Here is an 18,612-nt window from a genome sequence, read left to right as displayed (position 1 = left end):
CTGTTCTTTAAGCCATGTTCGTTGCATAAGAGTAGATGAATTTACAATTAAAAACTATTAAATGATATTCAAGTCATTACAAGATAAATAAATATTAAAAAGTGCGAATATTAAGCCCCGATTTTCAAATTTGGCTAATCATCTTGGTTTTTTCTTGTTTTGTTTTTAAATGGAAGTAATGGAAAAATCTCACAAAGTTTACTCGAGTGGAGAGAAACCAAGTCCTCTTTATGTAATGACTCAAAGTACCTCTGATCGTCTATATTAATAAGTTATAGGGCTCTTTAACATAGGTTAGACTTTCCCTCTTGCTCTAACGATGATATTCACTGTTTATTTACTTCCCCTAGCAGGTTTTTGTTAAAACAATGTCACGTTTTCGATGAGCTTGTTTTAGGGGTGGGCAGCGGGGCCCCGGAACCCGCTGCCCCGCCCCGTTCGCCCCGCCCCCGCATAGGCGGGGCGGGGTGCCCCGCACCGTTAGGGCCGGGGCGGGGGGCCCCGGCCCGTATCCCCACCCCCAGCGGAGGCGGGGGACGGATATGGACCCCCCCCGGTCCGTGTTTCCCCCGCCCCGCATCTCTATATATATATAATATAAATATATAATATATTATATATATTATATATATATAAGTTATATAAGAGAAACGGCGCCGTTTTGTGGTGGACAAAACGGCGCCGTTTCTCTAAATACCCTAACCCATAACCCAGCCCCCCCCCCCCCGATCCCCTGATTCCCCTCCCCTCCCCTCCCCTCGGACCCCTCCCCTCCCGAGTCCCTTCACGGCTTCACCCCCTTCGGCCTAATCCATTCGGTGTTCCCTCCTCCCACCGGCAACCAGTCCGGCCGCCGCACGTATTCCATCATCCCTCTCTCTCGCACGACGCACGAGGCCGGACGCACGCCGCACGCCGCACGGTAACATTTCTCCTCCCCTTTTGATTTTCTCCGTTTGGTTATTATTTTTTATTTTTTTTTTAGTTTTGATCGGAGATTGGAGGTAGGATGGGGTTGAATCGGAGATGGAGGATGGGATTGTTTGGATTGTGTGCTGTGGATGTCTTCGGATTGTGTGATTGTTTGGATTCCCGATTGAATGCTCTGTTTTTTTTTTTTTTGGTTAATTTCATTGTGATTCGGACCCCTAAATTGATTTAGGGGTTTCATGATTGAAACCCCTAAATCAATTTAGGGGTTAGGGTTTCGGATTGGAACCCCAATCCGAAACCCTAATTTTGATTTAGGGGTTGAAACCTAAATCAATTTAGGGTTTCGGATTGGGGTTCCAATCCGAAACCCTAATTTGATTTAGGGGTTTCAACCCCTAAATCAAAATTATTGTTCTGAAATTCTATCAGAGTTGCATTTTTATCAGAGTTGAAAAGTTTTAAATGTATTTTTATCAGAGTTGCATTTTTTGAGTTGTTACTTGTTATGATTTATGAATGTTGCTTTTATTGTTATTATTTTTAGACGTTGGAAATTGGAATAGAGATAAATGATTGGACAAAAATTAAGAGATGAAAATATTATAATATTTAAAATAAATTTTCTTATTAAAGTGAAACTAATCGGATCTAATAGGGGTCAATCTGAAATTGAAGGAAATAAGTCATTTTTGTCAAATCATCTCATTCTGCACATACATCCAATAAACAAAGTACAGCTTCTCTACACAGATTTAATATATCCATAAAAAAATATATATTTTTCTGTCATAAATTATTATTTCTTTTGTCATGTGGTAAATAAACTATTTTTTTTAACATATATCTCATTTTCATATTTTTTAAACATCTTTCAAGATTTTAAAAAATTAAAAAATATACCAATATACTAATATTAATGTCAGTAACTATTAAGAAATGAATTTTATAAAATTAAATATATGAAAAGTAAAAATGAGAGAACAAAATAATATAATGCCTATTAAAAAATGTATTTTAAAGTGGCCTATTAAAATAATGCCTATTTTAAAGTGGCCTATTAAAATAATGCCTATTAACATGGCCTATTAACTATCATCATTATATATAATAGTTATGAATGTAGTTTGAATTGCACTTTGATTGTGTTGGATTGTTTCTTGAAATTTTTTTTTTTTTTTTTTTGTTGGAAAATCAGGAATGTCTTCGGATTTCAGTGATAGCTCACCTTCCCCAGCCAACACCCCTACCCCAGAAACTAACCCTACTCCTACCCCTATAACGAGTACACCTTGCCCTGCTCCGAAGCCCACACAGGGCAAGAAACCTGTATCTATAGTTTGGCAACACTTTACCAAACTAGAGGGTGGGGACCCCAACAACCCACAAGCTAAATGTAATCACTGTGGGAAAATGTATGGATGTCACTATAAGAAACATGGTACATCCCATCTGAAGGTCCATCTAGAGGAACAATGCAAGAAGAGTCCAATATTAAAATCCTTAGTAGAGAAGGGCCAATCTAGACTAGATATTAAAATGGCTGATGGGAGTAGTGGGGCCGGGGGGCCAACATTGAAGGGGTATACGAAGTATAACCCCGATGAGTGTAGAAGGAAGTTAGCTCGTATGATTATCATGGACGAGCTGCCTTTTCAATTTGTGGAGGGTAAAGGGTTCCAAGAATTTGTCCAAGAGTTGGAACCCAGATTTGTACTTCCTTCTCGTCACACCGTGGCAAAGGATATTAAGAAGATGTACCTTCGTGATAAAGATGTTTTGAGGGGCCAACTCACGGGTTTGGTAGTTTGCCTCACTACCGATACTTGGACTTCTATCCAAAATATGAATTACATGTCGTTGACTGTGCATTTTGTTGATGCTGATTGGGTTCTGCACAAAAAGATTATTAAATTTTGTCAAATAACTGATCATAGGGGTGAGACGATTGGGAAGGCATTGGAGGCCGCAATAAAGGAGTGGGGGTTGGAAAAGGTTTTGTCTGTGTCAGTTGATAATGCGTCCTCTAATGATGTCGCATTGGGATATCTAAAGAATTATCTTAAAGATGCAAATAAGACATTCTTGGGTGGTGAATACTTGCATGTTAGATGTGCTGCACATATTTTGAATTTAATTGTGACTGAGGGGTTGAAAGATGTTGATGACTCGGTTGCCCGAGTTAGAATGGCTGTGAAATGGGTGAGGTCTTCTCCTTCAAGATTGGAGAAATTCAAAGTTGCTGCAAAGGCTGCGGGCATAACATCGAAGAAGGGTCTTTGTACTGATGTTCCTACCAGATGGAACTCAACCTTCTTGATGTTGGAGGCGGCCCAGGAATATAAGGCAGCCTTTCAATTATTGGGTGATGAAGACATCCAATATGTCAAATACTTTGATGAGCACGGGGGATCACGAAAGCCTAATGATGATGATTGGGTGGTAGTTTCTACTTTCGTTGATTTTCTTGGATTATTTTATGATGTCACGTTGAATATATCTGGTTCTTTGTACCCTACATCCCATGGGTTTTGTCAACAAATATGTAGGGTAAAAGAAGAATTAGAAGATATGCGTAGGGGTTCCAATGAAAGGATGAGGGGGATGGCAAGTTCCATGATGCTAAAATATGACAAGTATTGGGGAGATTTGACTAGAATGAATATTTTCTTATATGTGGCTGTTATTCTTGATCCCCGTCTGAAAGTTTCAGGCTTGTTATATGGGTTGGGACTTGTTCACGATCAGGTATGGACTGACATTATTGGTGAATTGGCCCGAGATACCCTGAAAAAATTGTATGACGAGTTTATGGCAATTAAGGGTGGTACTACATCGAAGACACATACACCGACCCCAACTCCTTCTACAGACATCGTGACCGGGCCTCCTACAAAGAAGCGCAGAATGCCGTGGACTAAGACCCTCGCACAGAATCCCACACTAGTCCATCAATCTACGGAGGTCGTTTCTGAGTTAGACAACTATTTGTCAGCGGATATGGTCCAAGATGATGATGATCATTGGGATATATTAGGATGGTGGAAGAATGCCTCAAAGAAATATCCCATCATTTCTGAGATTGCCCGCTGTATTTTGGCCATCCCTATTAGCACCGTTGCCTCAGAGTCAGCCTTTAGTACCGGAGGTCGTATATTGGATCCTTTCCGTAGTTCATTGTCTCCTACAACTGTAGAGGCATTGATATGCACACAGAGTTGGACGATAGGAAAGGATATTCATGTTCCGGATATTTTAGATTTTAAGGAGACCGATGAGGGTGGTGATCAGTCTGGATCTGGACCACCTGGTAATTATTTTTTATTTTATTATTTTAATTTTTTTATATTCATTTCCATTTCATCGTTATTAATTTTAATATTAATTTTTGTAGTAACACATGAGACGTCTAGCACCTCTGCAACATAAAAATGTGTTCAAGCCCGGGCCGCCCCAACTGTCACACCTCTTGACTCAAAGACAAGCCACAGCTGACAAGCCTCTTTAGAATGATCAATTTTTAATGATTTGTAAAAATTTTGTATTCAATAATTTGTAATGTTGATACAATGTCCTTTGGACACTTTTATGTTTGTAATTTTGTAATTGTTTAGCCTTTCAATTTTGTAATAGCTTAGTTATTATTATTAGTTTATTACGTATTAGACTCATAACACTTTTTTTTTTCTTTTAAATTTCGGAAATTTTTTTTTTTGTTTTTTACTTATAATTTTATGGGCCCAAAATGGCCCATTGCTGAGATTTCTGGGCCCAAATTGGCCCAGAAATTGCTTCTGGGCCCAAAATGGCCCAGAAATTGCGTCTGGGCCATTTTCGGCCCAGAAATTGCCTCTGGGCCCAAGGCCCAGAAGGGGGGTGCGGGGGGCCGGACGGACTGGCCCCCCACCCCGTACCCCGTCATGCGGGACGGGGTACCCCGCCCCCGCACACCGGAGGCGGGGGACGGGGTGGATTTTCCCCATCCGCCCCATGCGGGGGCGGGGGGCGGGGGGGGGGGCTACCCCGCACCGTATGGTGCGGGTAGCACCCCTAGCTTGTTTTGTGGAATGTTACTTTATATCCAAGAAAATGTGAGGTCTCGCCAAACCCCATTTTGATGAAGCAAAAGATAACTGCACAACCCATACCTACGTTGTTTCTCTAATTCTTGTTATTCTGCTAATTTTACAGAGATTATGCACCCAAGTTCGGTATCTCAGGAACTCTATTGATTTGTTTATTGTTCACTAAACTCGTTTATCTTTTTCTATTCATGCTTTTGTATGTATAGTTCACTTGGCAATCATACTGCCGACAACTAATTTTACAATATTTTCCGAACAACCTTAGAAGTTCAGGCCTTTATCCGGCCAATTATGATCCTTTTGGGCAAAAGATTACTTCAGCACACACCCATCAAGGCTATTTGGACTCATATTGTTACGTATTCTTCCTCCAGAGATCCAGTACTTAAAATTTTAGGTATAGAGGGTGAGTAATGGTGGGACTATCTTGTTATAGAATTGAGATGATTGATTAGATGATTAACTTCAAGAATCCGTATTAATAATTGACAAATCATGTGGTTGGAGCATCAATAATCTGCACACTATGTTTGGCTGCAGTAGGTATAGGACCGACATTCGTCCGCAAACACGATGGTCAATAAACACATGAATGGGGACCCACCAAATATATACAAAACCATAATAATACATGAAAAAATCTTCTTCGTGCACCAATTTGTCTATTATATATATAGCATATTATATTCTTTAATATATATATTCTTTAATACTAATAGTCTATTATATATATAATACTAATACTAATAGTTATTATATTCATTAATGTATAACTATATAGTATATGTCTAGACTTATAATATTAATATCATTATATGGAGTAGTAACACTAATACTATAATGGTATTAGTTATTATTTTATATTTAAATTGCTTTGTATTTAATAATATAATTGTTGTTGAGTTTAATCATTTTATTTTATTAATATTTAGTTGTAGTATTTTTAATTTTCTAGTATTTATTTTATGAGCAATGCTACATACAGTCATGGAATTGCAAACGTCGCGCAATCGCTTTGAAAAAGAGTAGGGTCCACGATTAAAAAGTTAGTTTTTTTTTTCATGTGGGTCTCATATTAATTTATTTTTTTCAAAACGACTGCACGCTACTGGCACAATCACGACTGTAAATATCATTTCTCTTATTTTATTGTACCCTTTTTATTTTATCGAACTCTCTATTTTCAAACTGGGCTTGTTTTGAGCCAAGCCCTTCTAATTTTCAGGTTCAGTCTATTGCATTTTAGCCCAGCCCTCTCTTTTCCCTCAAACGGAGCATTTTGACTTAGGGCTTCTTCATTTCATCTTCTTCTTTGCGCCTGTGTCGTCCCAAACTCCCATTTCTTCAGTTCTTATTTTCTTCTTCCTCTTGGCTCCTGGCGTGCCGTTTACTCGTCCCACTTCTTCTTTAGTTCTTCTTTACTTCTTCTTCCTCCTGACTCTGCATCCTGCTGCGCCGTGCCACTTCCTTTTTAATCTTCAATTTTTCTATTGGTTTTCTTTTTATTTTCTTCTCTTATGTAGCCTGCCACGCACAGACCCTCGGCCTCACCTCACTCTCGCGGTGGAACCTCCCCTCACTAAGTCATGACTCACGCAACCCCTCTCTCACGTCTCCCTGTCTTCAATTCCTCACAGTAATTTTTCTCTATTATTTTTTTTTTCATTTCACTTATTTAAATTATTTGAAATTATTTTGAAACCTGATATGAATCATTAGGGTTTTGTGATTGTGTTTGTGTTATTCGGGTTTTATAATTGTGTTTGTTAAATTACTTTGAAATCTGGTTACGGCTTGTATTTGTGTTATTAGAGTTGTTGAGTCCGAAATTTGAGATTTTTGTGATTGTGTGTAATTTGTGTTATTAGGATTGTTCAATCTGAAATTTAGGATTTTTGTAATTGTGTTTGTCCTTGTAATTGTAAAACCAGAAAATCGGACCAAACCGAACAGGAAACTAATAAAACCAAAGTATCGATTTAGAAGAGAAATTTGTGTGTAATCGGTTTGAAAAATACAAAACCAGTACTTACTGGTTCTGTCATAGATTTTATTCAAAACTGAATCGGTTATACCCCTAGAGACAATTGATGGTGTGTACACAATAGTGAAAAATAATGCAATTACCAACACAATGCTAATTGTAATTGATGTGGTGCCAGCCTGCATTGGTTGTAAGAGTACAAAGTAAACAGATTATAGTCGTGGAGCATCAACCTGTTCAATTTCTTGTTTTGAATGAAACATAGAGAGACACTCTACCCTGCCCATGATTTTCATTTCATTCAAAAAATTGAAAAAAACAAGAAATTTCTCATATTTAATACGACGATATTTCATTATTCATCAAGAGCCTGCAATTTTCACCTCTCAGTCAGAACTTCTGAGAGATGAGAGAAGAAGAAGAAGAAACAGTAATTATGAATGCTCGTAACCACTATGAATGTTTCGTCATCCCCGAAGGCACCAAAAAGTAACTTCATTATACTCTCTCTCAAACTTCTGTTTCTTTATCATTTTTTTAAAATAAATTATCTTATAAAATCCTAAGATGTCATACAAGAGGACACGAAGATAATCAACGCCGCGTTGTTCACTCTTGAGAGAGAAGACCACACGATCGGAAACATTCTCGCATGTACATATTTTGAATTACTCGACTTATAATAAACTTAAGACTCTCAAATTTTTTATTTTTTTGATAAGTACATAAGACAATAGTAGATAAATATAAATTATATATAGTAGTATATAATTTATATTAATACAATTTATATTTTATGACCTAATATTAAATACTAATAGTCTAATACTATATTAGTATTGATATTATATTTTAAGTCTATGTAAAAATTAGTATATAAATCATTATACTAAATAATCACATATAAAATAATGATATAGTAATACTAATACTATTAATATAGTCTATCAATAATATAATTATAATAAACTAAATTCACTATAACTATTAACAAATACTAATATACAGCTATTCTAATCACTATAGTTAATACTAATATTTATAATGATACTAATAGTATATTACTATTGGTAATATACTTTAAGTCTATTCTTAATTAGTATATAAATCACTATACTAAATAATCACATATAAAATAAGCACTATAGTCTATCAATAATATAATTATAATAAACTAAACTCATTATAACAATAAAATATTAAAAAATACTAATATATAGTTATTATAATCAATATAATTAATACTAATATTTATAATGATACTAATAGTCTGATATCATATTACTATTGGTAATATACTTGAAGTCCATTTATGATATTATATATAGTTATATTAAATCACCATAACCAATACTAATATATATACTAATACTAATAGTCTGATATAAACTTATAGTATTAATACTAATATTCTATTACATTCTTTAATGTATTATGTATAACTATATAGTCTATGAAAATACTTTTTGTAAGTAAGTTTATACATCAATTTGTACACTGATATTGATATATAATGTATATATTTAATAAAATAATGTAAATTAAAGATAGAAATAATTTTTATGAAATAAGAGATTATTTTTTTCTCTCGAATTTTTTTTTCAATACGTGATTTAGTAAGGAAACTCATTTGTACTAGCAAAACTTTAACCACTAGAATCTTTCTTCCAATTAATTAATACCTATTCACGGTTTCACACCTCTTTATAATTGATATTAAAAATTAAAAATAATAATTATGATGGAGACATGAAAAAATTATACGAACAAGAAAAATGATATATACAACTGCCTGATATAATCGATGTGCAACCGACTGTCCACGTGGTGTTTTTTATTAATTTTTTATTTCCTTTTTCTCTCTCTCCCATTTCTTTCCCATCTCTATCCTTCAAAATTTTATTTCTCCCTCCCTCCATATCCGTCGGACCTCTCCCTCTCCCTTTCCAATTTATTTTTTCCTCCCTCTTCTTCTCCCCAAATCTGAAATAGGAATTGACGGCAAGAATCTCAAATAGAGTTATTCATCTTCGCAGCTTCGTCTTTGTGACATTGTCGTGATCTCTTTAAACTTCCTTCACTGAGTACAACACAGAAGAGAGAGAGAGAGAGAGAGAGAGAGAGAGAGAGAGAGAGAGAGAGAGAGAGAGAGAGAGAGAGAGAGCGTAGACAAATTATGCAGCAATGTGTTTACGTTGCATAATTTCTTTGCTTATTATGTTCATTGAACTTACTATGGTGCAGGAAAAAACAATAAAAACAATACAAATTATTTAATTCCTATGAATATCTACAGTTTTACAAAAACGAGGCCAGAATGATCTTTTTTAAGTAACTTTATTCCGAAGTCCTAGTTGGGATAAACCTTAGAGTAGCTTAGTATCTGTTCAGTATGATAAGATTTCATAGATTTTCGTTTACTGTTGAGTTCGTTGATCTGCATTCTTGCTGAAAAACCCTCCTTGATGATCCAGATTATTCTTTTGGAAGAATAGACCATCTGGGTTTTGCTTTTAGAAGTGACTAGTAATCTGGCTTTTGCTCAAAACTTAGTTGGCCAATTTGGATTTTGTTGGGGATGAGTTTTATGAGCTGAGAATGGAGATTGTAGGGCCTTTGGGGTCTGGTGGGTAAAGTTTGGTGATTTCTTCAATTTCAAGTTTTGAAACATGGATTTGGCGTAAGATTGAAAATTGATAACTACCTTCTACGCCCAGTGCCCATCCACCAGACCTTGCTACCTCTGCAACTTCATCTCCTCTGACAAAGTCCCCTCCTCCCGTTGTTCCGACGTCTCCTCCACGATCCCAAAGTCAACCTCACCACCTCTCCTTCTGGAACTTTACCCCCATTGATACCTACAATAATAGCATTTATTCCTCACTAGTTTGATCTGCCTACATCACCATCATGTCCATCACCCACTTTGAATTGCATATTTAATTTAGCAGAAAAATAAGGATAGGGAGAGGAGGGAGGGAGGGAGGAGGGGGACGAAGAGAAAGGCCAAATAGTTAGAAAGATGATAGATAATCATGAAAACATGAAAAGACCGCAAATTAAACTTTTGATCCATGATGGCAAGTCATAGGATTGCTTTTGAAAGATGCTGACGTGCCGGTTATATCACGGTTTCGCAAGGTCGGTTATATCTAGCAGGATTGTACAAACAAAAGAAAAAGCAAATCATGCCTTTACAATACAATGTTGAACAGTATAATATATTCATTTTGCTCTCAATTTTTTTGTCTATATAATTCTATCGTGTGTATCACGGTTGAATAATTGACCATTGATCTTTCTTCTAAAGGTTTTGTTTTGTTTTATTTTTTTAGAACAAAGTAGTTATTATATTATTGTTTTCAATTTGTAGGCTTTTTTTTTGCGGGTGTTGTAATTATATATCCATTTTTTTAGAAACTAGAGATAGATAAATAGAAACGAAATGATTGGACTGTATGCTTACTGTGATCTCTCTGTCTCTAACTCTCTCTCTCTCAGATAAACACGCATAGAGAGTGTCGGTGGAGTTAAGTCTAACCTCGTTGTTGCTCTATCGCTTTCCAGTTTCCTCTTCTTTAACCAATTCCTCAAATTCTTTATTATATGATACAGTCGTTGACAGCTGCGAACGCTTGGTTTAAGACTCTGGGGGATAGAGCGAGAGAGAGAGCTGACTTAGCATTGCATTGCACGTCCACTTGGGTCCATTCGATACGTCTCCCTAACTTCGATTTTCTCTCTTTGCTCTTCTCCTGGATTACTGGTGCGGGATCCGGTGGAGATTTTGCTGATTTATCCCGGGTAATTCAATTGGATTCCTTGCAAATCCAACTGATCGCGTTGTTTCTAGCACAAAGATCGCGTCTTTCAGGTAACTGCTGCCCGTGGGATATGCTTGGTTGCTGAGCAAAATGAGAAATGCGAATTGCGTTCTTCTGAATATTCTGTAGAATTATGATTTTGGGTGCTGAGAAAAACGAGCAACAGAGTAGTGTTTGTAAAGTGCTTGTTTGCTCAGCTCATAAACAATGAAAATCCTCCAAGATTGTAATTTTGACCGTCTCCCATTTCTTTTCGTATCTCTCAGCTACCAAACAGAAAATAAATATTTAAATATTTTCATTTACAGTGGTTATTGATCACCGTTGAAAGAGAAAATCTGATTCATATATTTCTTTTCAACTATTTCTACGCAGATCTGGGCTTTCATCTGAGAAAAAGGCTTGCTTTTTGATGCATAGTGCTATGAGGCATGCATATAGAGGCTGAGGTGGTATTTTAACTCATTGTTCACATTTGGGGAAAGAGAAGTGGGTACCTATGGAATCAGAAGGAGAAACTGGGGTGAGCTTCCTAAGAAATTAAGATTTAGCTTGCAATTTGCCCATTGTTTAGCTGATCAGAAAAACGGGGAAAGGAAAATGTTAAAACATGTTGATAATCAAATTCCTTGTGCTGTTTTGGCTGTCAAATTGAAAATTCTTGCCCTCATCTAGTTGAATATGTAAGTAGAGTGGAAATTGTCATTATCCCAGGTCCTTTATGATGGACAGTGTAAAATACTCTTTAGTTTCTTTCCTTCCGTCTCCTACATTTGTTCCGCAGCCGCGGCATGGGAATCATGGAACTTCGACCTTTTCCTGTGGTTTTCTTGTTCCCTTTCGATTTTAATTAGCTATAAACTTTGGGTAAATTAGCTCGGCTTTGATTGTCCTGTTGATCGTTTCAAATCGATGTTATCAGTATCCCTATTTTCTGAATGTTTCATCTTCTATTGTGATAACTCAGGCAAAAGCCACAAAGAACCTGGGCGGACACGTCTGCCAGATCTGCGGTGATAATGTTGGGAAGAGTATAGATGGCGAACCATTCATTGCCTGTCATGTTTGCGCTTTCCCTGTCTGCAGGCCTTGCTACGAGTATGAGAGGAAGGATGGGAATCAGTCTTGCCCTCAATGCAAAACCCAATATAAGAGGCACAAAGGTAAGTCAGATGCCATATAACTGGAATGTTTGCCACGCTAGGAAACATGGAAATAACATGATTTCTTACAAAGCCGTGTTCTTTTAGAATATCTTTATTATCTTTCCCCATGGACAAGGTTAACTGCAACCAACTAGCTTTGGTGTTCAATTGCAGAAAATGAAAAGACTGGCAAAAAGGTTAAAATTGATTGAATTGTTAAATAACATGCTTTCTTAACTCTGATTGTGTCTCTGTGTGGCATGCTCTTTCTTTCACCCCTGAGCTTATTTCAAGACAGTTTATTTGGTATTTCCTGTAACATATCAATCTCTGAAATCCCATGAATATGTTATAAATCACAATAGTCAGACTATATTGTTTCTGTTTGTGCTGTTGATTTCCAGGCAGCCCTGCAATTCTCGGTGATAGAGAAGAGGATGCCGATGCTGATGATGGTGCTAGTGACTTCAATTACACTTCAGAAGACCAAAACCAAAAGCAGAAGATTGCAGAGCGCATGTTGAGCTGGCATATGACATATGGACGTGGAGAGGATGTTGGGCCCCCCACTTACGATAAAGGGGTTTCTCATAACCACATTCCTCTGCTCACTAATGGAATGGAGGTAAAAAAAAGGAAAAAAAGAAAAGGCCTCTGACATGCAAATTCCTTCTTCTTCTTATTTAAAATTGAATGATTCTTTCCTTGTGACTGTTTCTAGTTCTTAAATAGGTGTATGCTTTCGTATACCTTTAGTGTACTTGGGCTATGCCTATCTTTATATCGATGAAATATCTTATTACTTATAAAAAAAAAAAAAAAATTGAATTATTCTTTTGGCCATTACCAACTTATAGGTTTCTGGAGAATTGTCTGCTGCATCACCTGAGCATCTTTCTATGGCTTCTCCCGGAGTTGGTGGTGGAAAGCGCATCCATCCTCTTCCTTATGCGTCTGATGTTAATCAGTCACGTATGTCTCTGCTTCATGTGTAATAGGTACCCTATACTCGTGTTTATGTTTTTGTATCAATATTGATTTTAGGGCGTCGGTTATTCTTTTTCTGCAGCTAATGTTAGGGCTGTGGATCCAGCGAGGGAATTTGGCTCGCCAGGAATAGGCAATGTAGCCTGGAAAGAGAGAGTTGATGGGTGGAAGATGAAGCAGGAAAAGAATGTGGTTCCAATGAGCACCGGCCAAGCCAATTCTGAAAGGGGGGTTGGAGATATTGATGCCAGCACTGATGTGCTCGTGGATGACTCTTTACTGTGGGTCTTCTCCTGATTGAAATTATGAATCTTTGGCTGTTGTTTTTGTATTTAGTTGAGGCTTTACACTTTGTAATGCAAGTTTAAGACTTCATAGTTTGCTTTCCTGATTACATGAGCTTTATTCTATAGAATAATACTATTTTCTAGGCAACATTGGTTATTGCATTTTAGCAATACTTACATTAGTTCCAATTATAGCTGACCAGTTAGTTTTCCCAAGTTTGGTATCTATGATTATAATTTTTTTTTCTTAATTTCGATGAAGAGAAGGGCTGCAACTAATGCCATATCCCTTTTTGTTTTGTAGGAATGATGAAGCTCGGCAACCTCTCTCAAGAAAGGTTTCTATTCCATCTTCTAGGATCAACCCTTATAGGATGGTCATTGTTCTGCGTCTTATTATTCTCTCCATTTTCCTGCACTATCGAATCACAAATCCTGTTCCCAATGCCTATGCTCTGTGGTTAATATCTGTGATTTGTGAGATTTGGTTTGCGATATCTTGGATATTGGATCAGTTCCCCAAGTGGCTGCCTGTAAACCGTGAGACATATCTTGACAGGCTTTCACTGAGGTTAGATTGTCTTTCAGAGTCTGCTTTCCGTTGTCATACTTGGTGATCAAATATTTATCTTACCTATCCAGAAAACTAATTATACTTGGTGATCAATTCTGCATTAATGTGTCTAATGTAGCTGTGTTCTTGCATTCTTATTCTCCCTATTATATTTAGTTTTAATTCCAAGTTTACATGAATTACAGATATGACCGAGAAGGAGAACCATCGCAATTAGCTGCAGTTGATATATTTGTCAGTACTGTTGACCCTTTGAAGGAACCACCTCTTGTGACAGCCAATACTGTGCTATCCATTCTTGCTGTTGATTACCCAGTTGATAAGGTCTCTTGCTATGTATCTGACGATGGAGCTGCCATGTTGACATTTGAAGCTCTGTCTGAAACATCCGAATTTGCAAGGAAATGGGTTCCTTTCTGCAAGAAGTATAGCATTGAGCCTCGGGCCCCAGAATGGTACTTTGCACAGAAGATCGACTACTTGAAGGACAAGGTTCAACCATCATTTGTCAAAGACCGTAGAGCTATGAAGGTAGTTTCTTTTATCAGTAAATAAGAACTCTATTAATGATAAAAGTAGATATGAAGGTTGTTTTGCCATCATAGTGTACCCTACCGCTCCATTTCTCCCCTTAAAGCGTCCTTATAATGCGTCTTCATGTCATATTGCAGAGAGAATATGAAGAATTTAAAGTCCGCGTTAATGGGCTTGTTGCTAAGGCACAGAAAGTTCCTGAAGAAGGATGGATTATGCAAGACGGCACGCCATGGCCTGGAAACAACATCAGGGACCATCCAGGAATGATCCAGGTATCTTCTCCCTCACATTGGTAGATCTGTTTATGGTGAACATTGCTAGCTATTATTAAATTTGTTTCTTATTTGGGACAACTTTTCCTTGGAGTTCATAGGACAAACTATATGGTAACAAATGGTGCCATTTATAGGGTTCTAAAGTGGATTCTAGTGTATCTGTTCTCTTGTACAAATATAATTTCGTTTACTTGGTATATGTTTCATTATGTGAAGGTTTTCTTGGGCCAAAGTGGAGGGCTTGATGCTGAAGGTAATGAATTGCCACGTTTAGTCTATGTTTCTCGTGAAAAGCGTCCTGGTTTTCAGCATCATAAGAAAGCCGGTGCTATGAATGCGCTTGTGAGTAACTAACAAGATGACATCTGGAGGTCTTGATTTTCTTGATGTCTATAATTATCTAATATTTGGTGGTCTATTCTCTCTTGCAGGTTCGAGTATCGGCAGTCCTTACCAATGGACCTTTCTTGTTGAATCTGGATTGTGATCACTACGTCAACAACAGCAAGGCCTTGAGGGAAGCTATGTGTTTCCTAATGGATCCAAACCTTGGGAAACATGTTTGTTATGTCCAGTTTCCACAGAGATTTGATGGTATTGATAGGAATGACCGATATGCCAACCGTAATACTGTTTTCTTTGACGTAAGTTGTACAGCCAATCCCTACCCCTCCCAAAAAATCAAGTGAAAGGCTTTGTTTCTTTCTGCTGCTACAGAATAGTTTTAATTGTGTTTGCATGTCTGATGCGTTTGATGTTCCTTAGTGATTGGAAAACATTAGAAAATTTGTCAAACAATTTTATCTCTCCTTTTATTGTAAATTTCAGATAAACTTGAGAGGCTTGGATGGCATTCAAGGCCCTGTTTATGTGGGTACTGGATGTGTGTTTAACAGAACAGCATTATATGGTTACGAACCACCTCTCAAACCTAAGCATAAGAAAGCCGGAGTTCTATCTTCACTCTGTGGTGGCTCACGGAAGAAGAGTTCAAAGTCCAGTAAAAAGGGTTCAGACAAGAAGAAATCTAGCAAGCATGCGGACCCCACTGTGCCTATTTTCAGTCTGGACGATATAGAGGAGGGTGTGGAAGGTACATTGGCCAAATATTATTCCCTTTTTTTTTTTTACTGTATTCTGTTTACCAACATACCGGTGAATACTCTTTTTCACTGTCAACTTTGGTTTTATTGTATATTAAACCATGTATTCCTTGTTGACATGTTTAGAAGGAGAGTGATATCTTCTTTATCGTTGATTCTTTTTATGCCGTTAACCTTAATACATAAACAATAAATGTTATTTAAACTCAACTTGGTGAATTTCTAGTAAGTAGATCAACTTAGTAATTTTTTTAACTATATTTTTTACAAGGCCGCAGCACCTAGTAACTGACATTTAATTTTGTTAGATAGGACCCTTCCTTCTCTTACTCAATATTCTTTCTTTCAATTAAGGCGCTGGATTTGATGATGAAAAGTCACTACTTATGTCACAAATGAGCCTGGAGAAAAGGTTTGGTCAGTCTGCTGTTTTTGTTGCCTCAACACTTATGGAGAATGGTGGTGTTCCACAATCTGCGACACCAGAGAATCTCCTTAAAGAGGCTATTCATGTCATCAGCTGTGGTTATGAGGACAAAACAGACTGGGGAAGTGAGGTGTGTGGTCTTTCTATTTATTTTTTAATTCTGTCATTGATTTTTTATTTTTTATTTTAGTGTTCCTTGCATTAAGAACTTTGTTTTTACAAAGCATCAGCTTTCAATATAAAGAAACTTCTTGTTACTTTCTTCTTTACATATAAAAAGAATAAAGGAATTTGTTTATAGATGAGTGAAAATCTGGCCTGTAATTTATTAACCTTTGAGTAAAATTTGGCACGGAGACTTTCTAAAGCTAGAAATCTGTTCAAATACATCCACCGCTAAGATGTTCTCAATCAGGACCATTAAAGCTGATGACAGTTTGATTATCTACCATGTGATTCTTGATGGGGTAGCATTCCTCTGCTCATATTGGGTGGCTGTAGGAACCATCCATTAAATGAAAAACATAACATCATCTCTTGTGGCGTTAGGGTTGACAAACAAGCAGCCACCTTCATCATCATCCAATGTGCACATGCAACACACACACAGTAACACTATAACTTCCCGAGTTGTGTATGTTGTGTCATTAGATATGGTAAAATGTTGTTTTTTTTTAATAATTTATATGTCCCATGCACTGCAGATAGGATGGATTTATGGTTCTGTTACTGAAGATATTCTTACGGGATTCAAGATGCATGCTCGTGGTTGGCGGTCAATTTATTGCATGCCCAAGCGCCCAGCCTTTAAGGGGTCTGCTCCTATTAATCTTTCTGATCGTCTGAACCAAGTGCTACGATGGGCTCTAGGGTCTGTGGAAATTCTTCTCAGTAGACATTGCCCTATCTGGTATGGTTACAATGGCAGACTTAAATGGCTGGAGAGATTCGCATATGTGAACACCACCATCTATCCAATTACTGCCATTCCTCTTCTTATGTATTGTACTTTGCCAGCTGTCTGTCTACTCACTAACAAGTTCATCATTCCACAGGTACGTTATATGACCAAAATCACAATCTCTACACGTTCATTTCAATATATTGGCTTGTTTTCATCTGTCCTGGTAGCAATCCTGGTTGAAATCCCTGCATCTTACAACAGTTTACCTTGTCTTATTTGAGGAGTTTGTAGTGGTCTGGCTTAAAAATATTGAACAGTGTACATCTAAATTGAATCCAACTAATGGGACATGCATCCATGAGTTACTGATAGCAGCATTTACAGATACCAATTTTTTTTTTTTTTTATAATAATTTACAGAGACCAAATGAACAGTGATTTACTGGGAAAGGAATGCATGTTTCTCACAAGCTTCTCTTTTTGAAATGAAAGTAGTTTGGAGAAAATAAAGACTTTTGTATTTTCACGTTTCCTTGGAGAAAATTTGACCTTGAGATGTGTGACAGTCTGGGTGTAATACAATGTTGTCTAATGATGCTGCCGCTTTGGAATCTGTTCTAAATTCTTTTGCTTCTCAATTTTGCTTGCAGATCAGTAACATTGCAAGTATATGGTTTATATCGCTCTTTCTTTCCATCTTTGCTACTGGTATCCTAGAAATGAGGTGGAGTGGTGTTGGAATTGACGAATGGTGGAGAAATGAACAGTTTTGGGTTATTGGTGGTGTTTCAGCCCATCTCTTTGCCGTTTTCCAAGGTTTGCTCAAAGTACTCGCCGGAATTGACACCAACTTCACCGTAACATCCAAGGCATCCGATGAAGAGGGAGACTTTGCCGAACTGTACATGTTCAAGTGGACAACTCTTCTTATCCCACCAACAACTCTACTCATCATAAATTTGGTTGGGGTCGTTGCGGGGATCTCCTATGCCATCAACAGTGGTTACCAATCATGGGGTCCGCTCTTTGGCAAGCTATTCTTTGCCTTTTGGGTGATCGTCCATCTTTATCCCTTCCTTAAAGGTTTGATGGGTCGGCAGAACCGAACACCCACCATTGTTGTCGTCTGGTCAATTCTTCTCGCATCCATTTTCTCTTTGTTGTGGGTGCGGATAGATCCATTTACCACCAGAGTTACCGGTCCAGATATAGCGCAGTGTGGAATCAACTGCTAGAAGGAATTAAGGCTGCTTGGAAGACCAAAAATTCGTTCTTTGTGAGTTATTCTCCTTGCCCAACAAGAGTTTGAGAGAAGAAAGTTAATGTAATTGTCTCACATTTTTATTGTAACCTTCTGTATGTGAGCCTGTCTGTGCTTGTGAAGTTTACGTTATGTGCAGATCATAGGTGGTAAAGAAAAATCATTTTGTCGTTACAGGAGTGATTGTACGTATTACTTTTGGACAACTTATTCTGAATAATGGACACACTGTTTATGGAATCAATTTAATTATTCTTTATACGTATACACATGTAAGTTTGGATGCAAC

General features: G+C 37.3%; 1 protein-coding gene across 1 annotated transcript; it reads left to right on the top strand.

Annotated features, from left to right (window-relative positions):
- The first annotated feature begins 10,456 nt into the window (after window positions 1-10,456).
- Window positions 10,457-18,567, top strand: LOC122291874 (cellulose synthase A catalytic subunit 3 [UDP-forming]). Its single transcript, XM_043099897.1, has 15 exons — window positions 10,457-10,873; window positions 11,199-11,346; window positions 11,791-11,986; window positions 12,373-12,593; window positions 12,826-12,940; window positions 13,038-13,236; window positions 13,547-13,813; window positions 14,002-14,347; window positions 14,488-14,625; window positions 14,845-14,970; window positions 15,060-15,272; window positions 15,457-15,721; window positions 16,086-16,288; window positions 16,863-17,213; window positions 17,713-18,567. The coding sequence occupies exons 2-15, from the start codon at window positions 11,323-11,325 to the stop codon at window positions 18,295-18,297; spliced, it is 3,249 nt and encodes a 1,082-aa protein (XP_042955831.1). The 5' UTR covers window positions 10,457-10,873; window positions 11,199-11,322; the 3' UTR covers window positions 18,298-18,567.
- Window positions 18,568-18,612: the final 45 nt, after the last annotated feature.

This window comes from Carya illinoinensis, chromosome 13 (assembly GCF_018687715.1).
Source record: "Carya illinoinensis cultivar Pawnee chromosome 13, C.illinoinensisPawnee_v1, whole genome shotgun sequence".
In the NCBI taxonomy this organism is placed as follows: Eukaryota; Viridiplantae; Streptophyta; class Magnoliopsida; order Fagales; family Juglandaceae; genus Carya; species Carya illinoinensis.
This window is presented reverse-complemented; position numbering and strand designations above follow the sequence as displayed.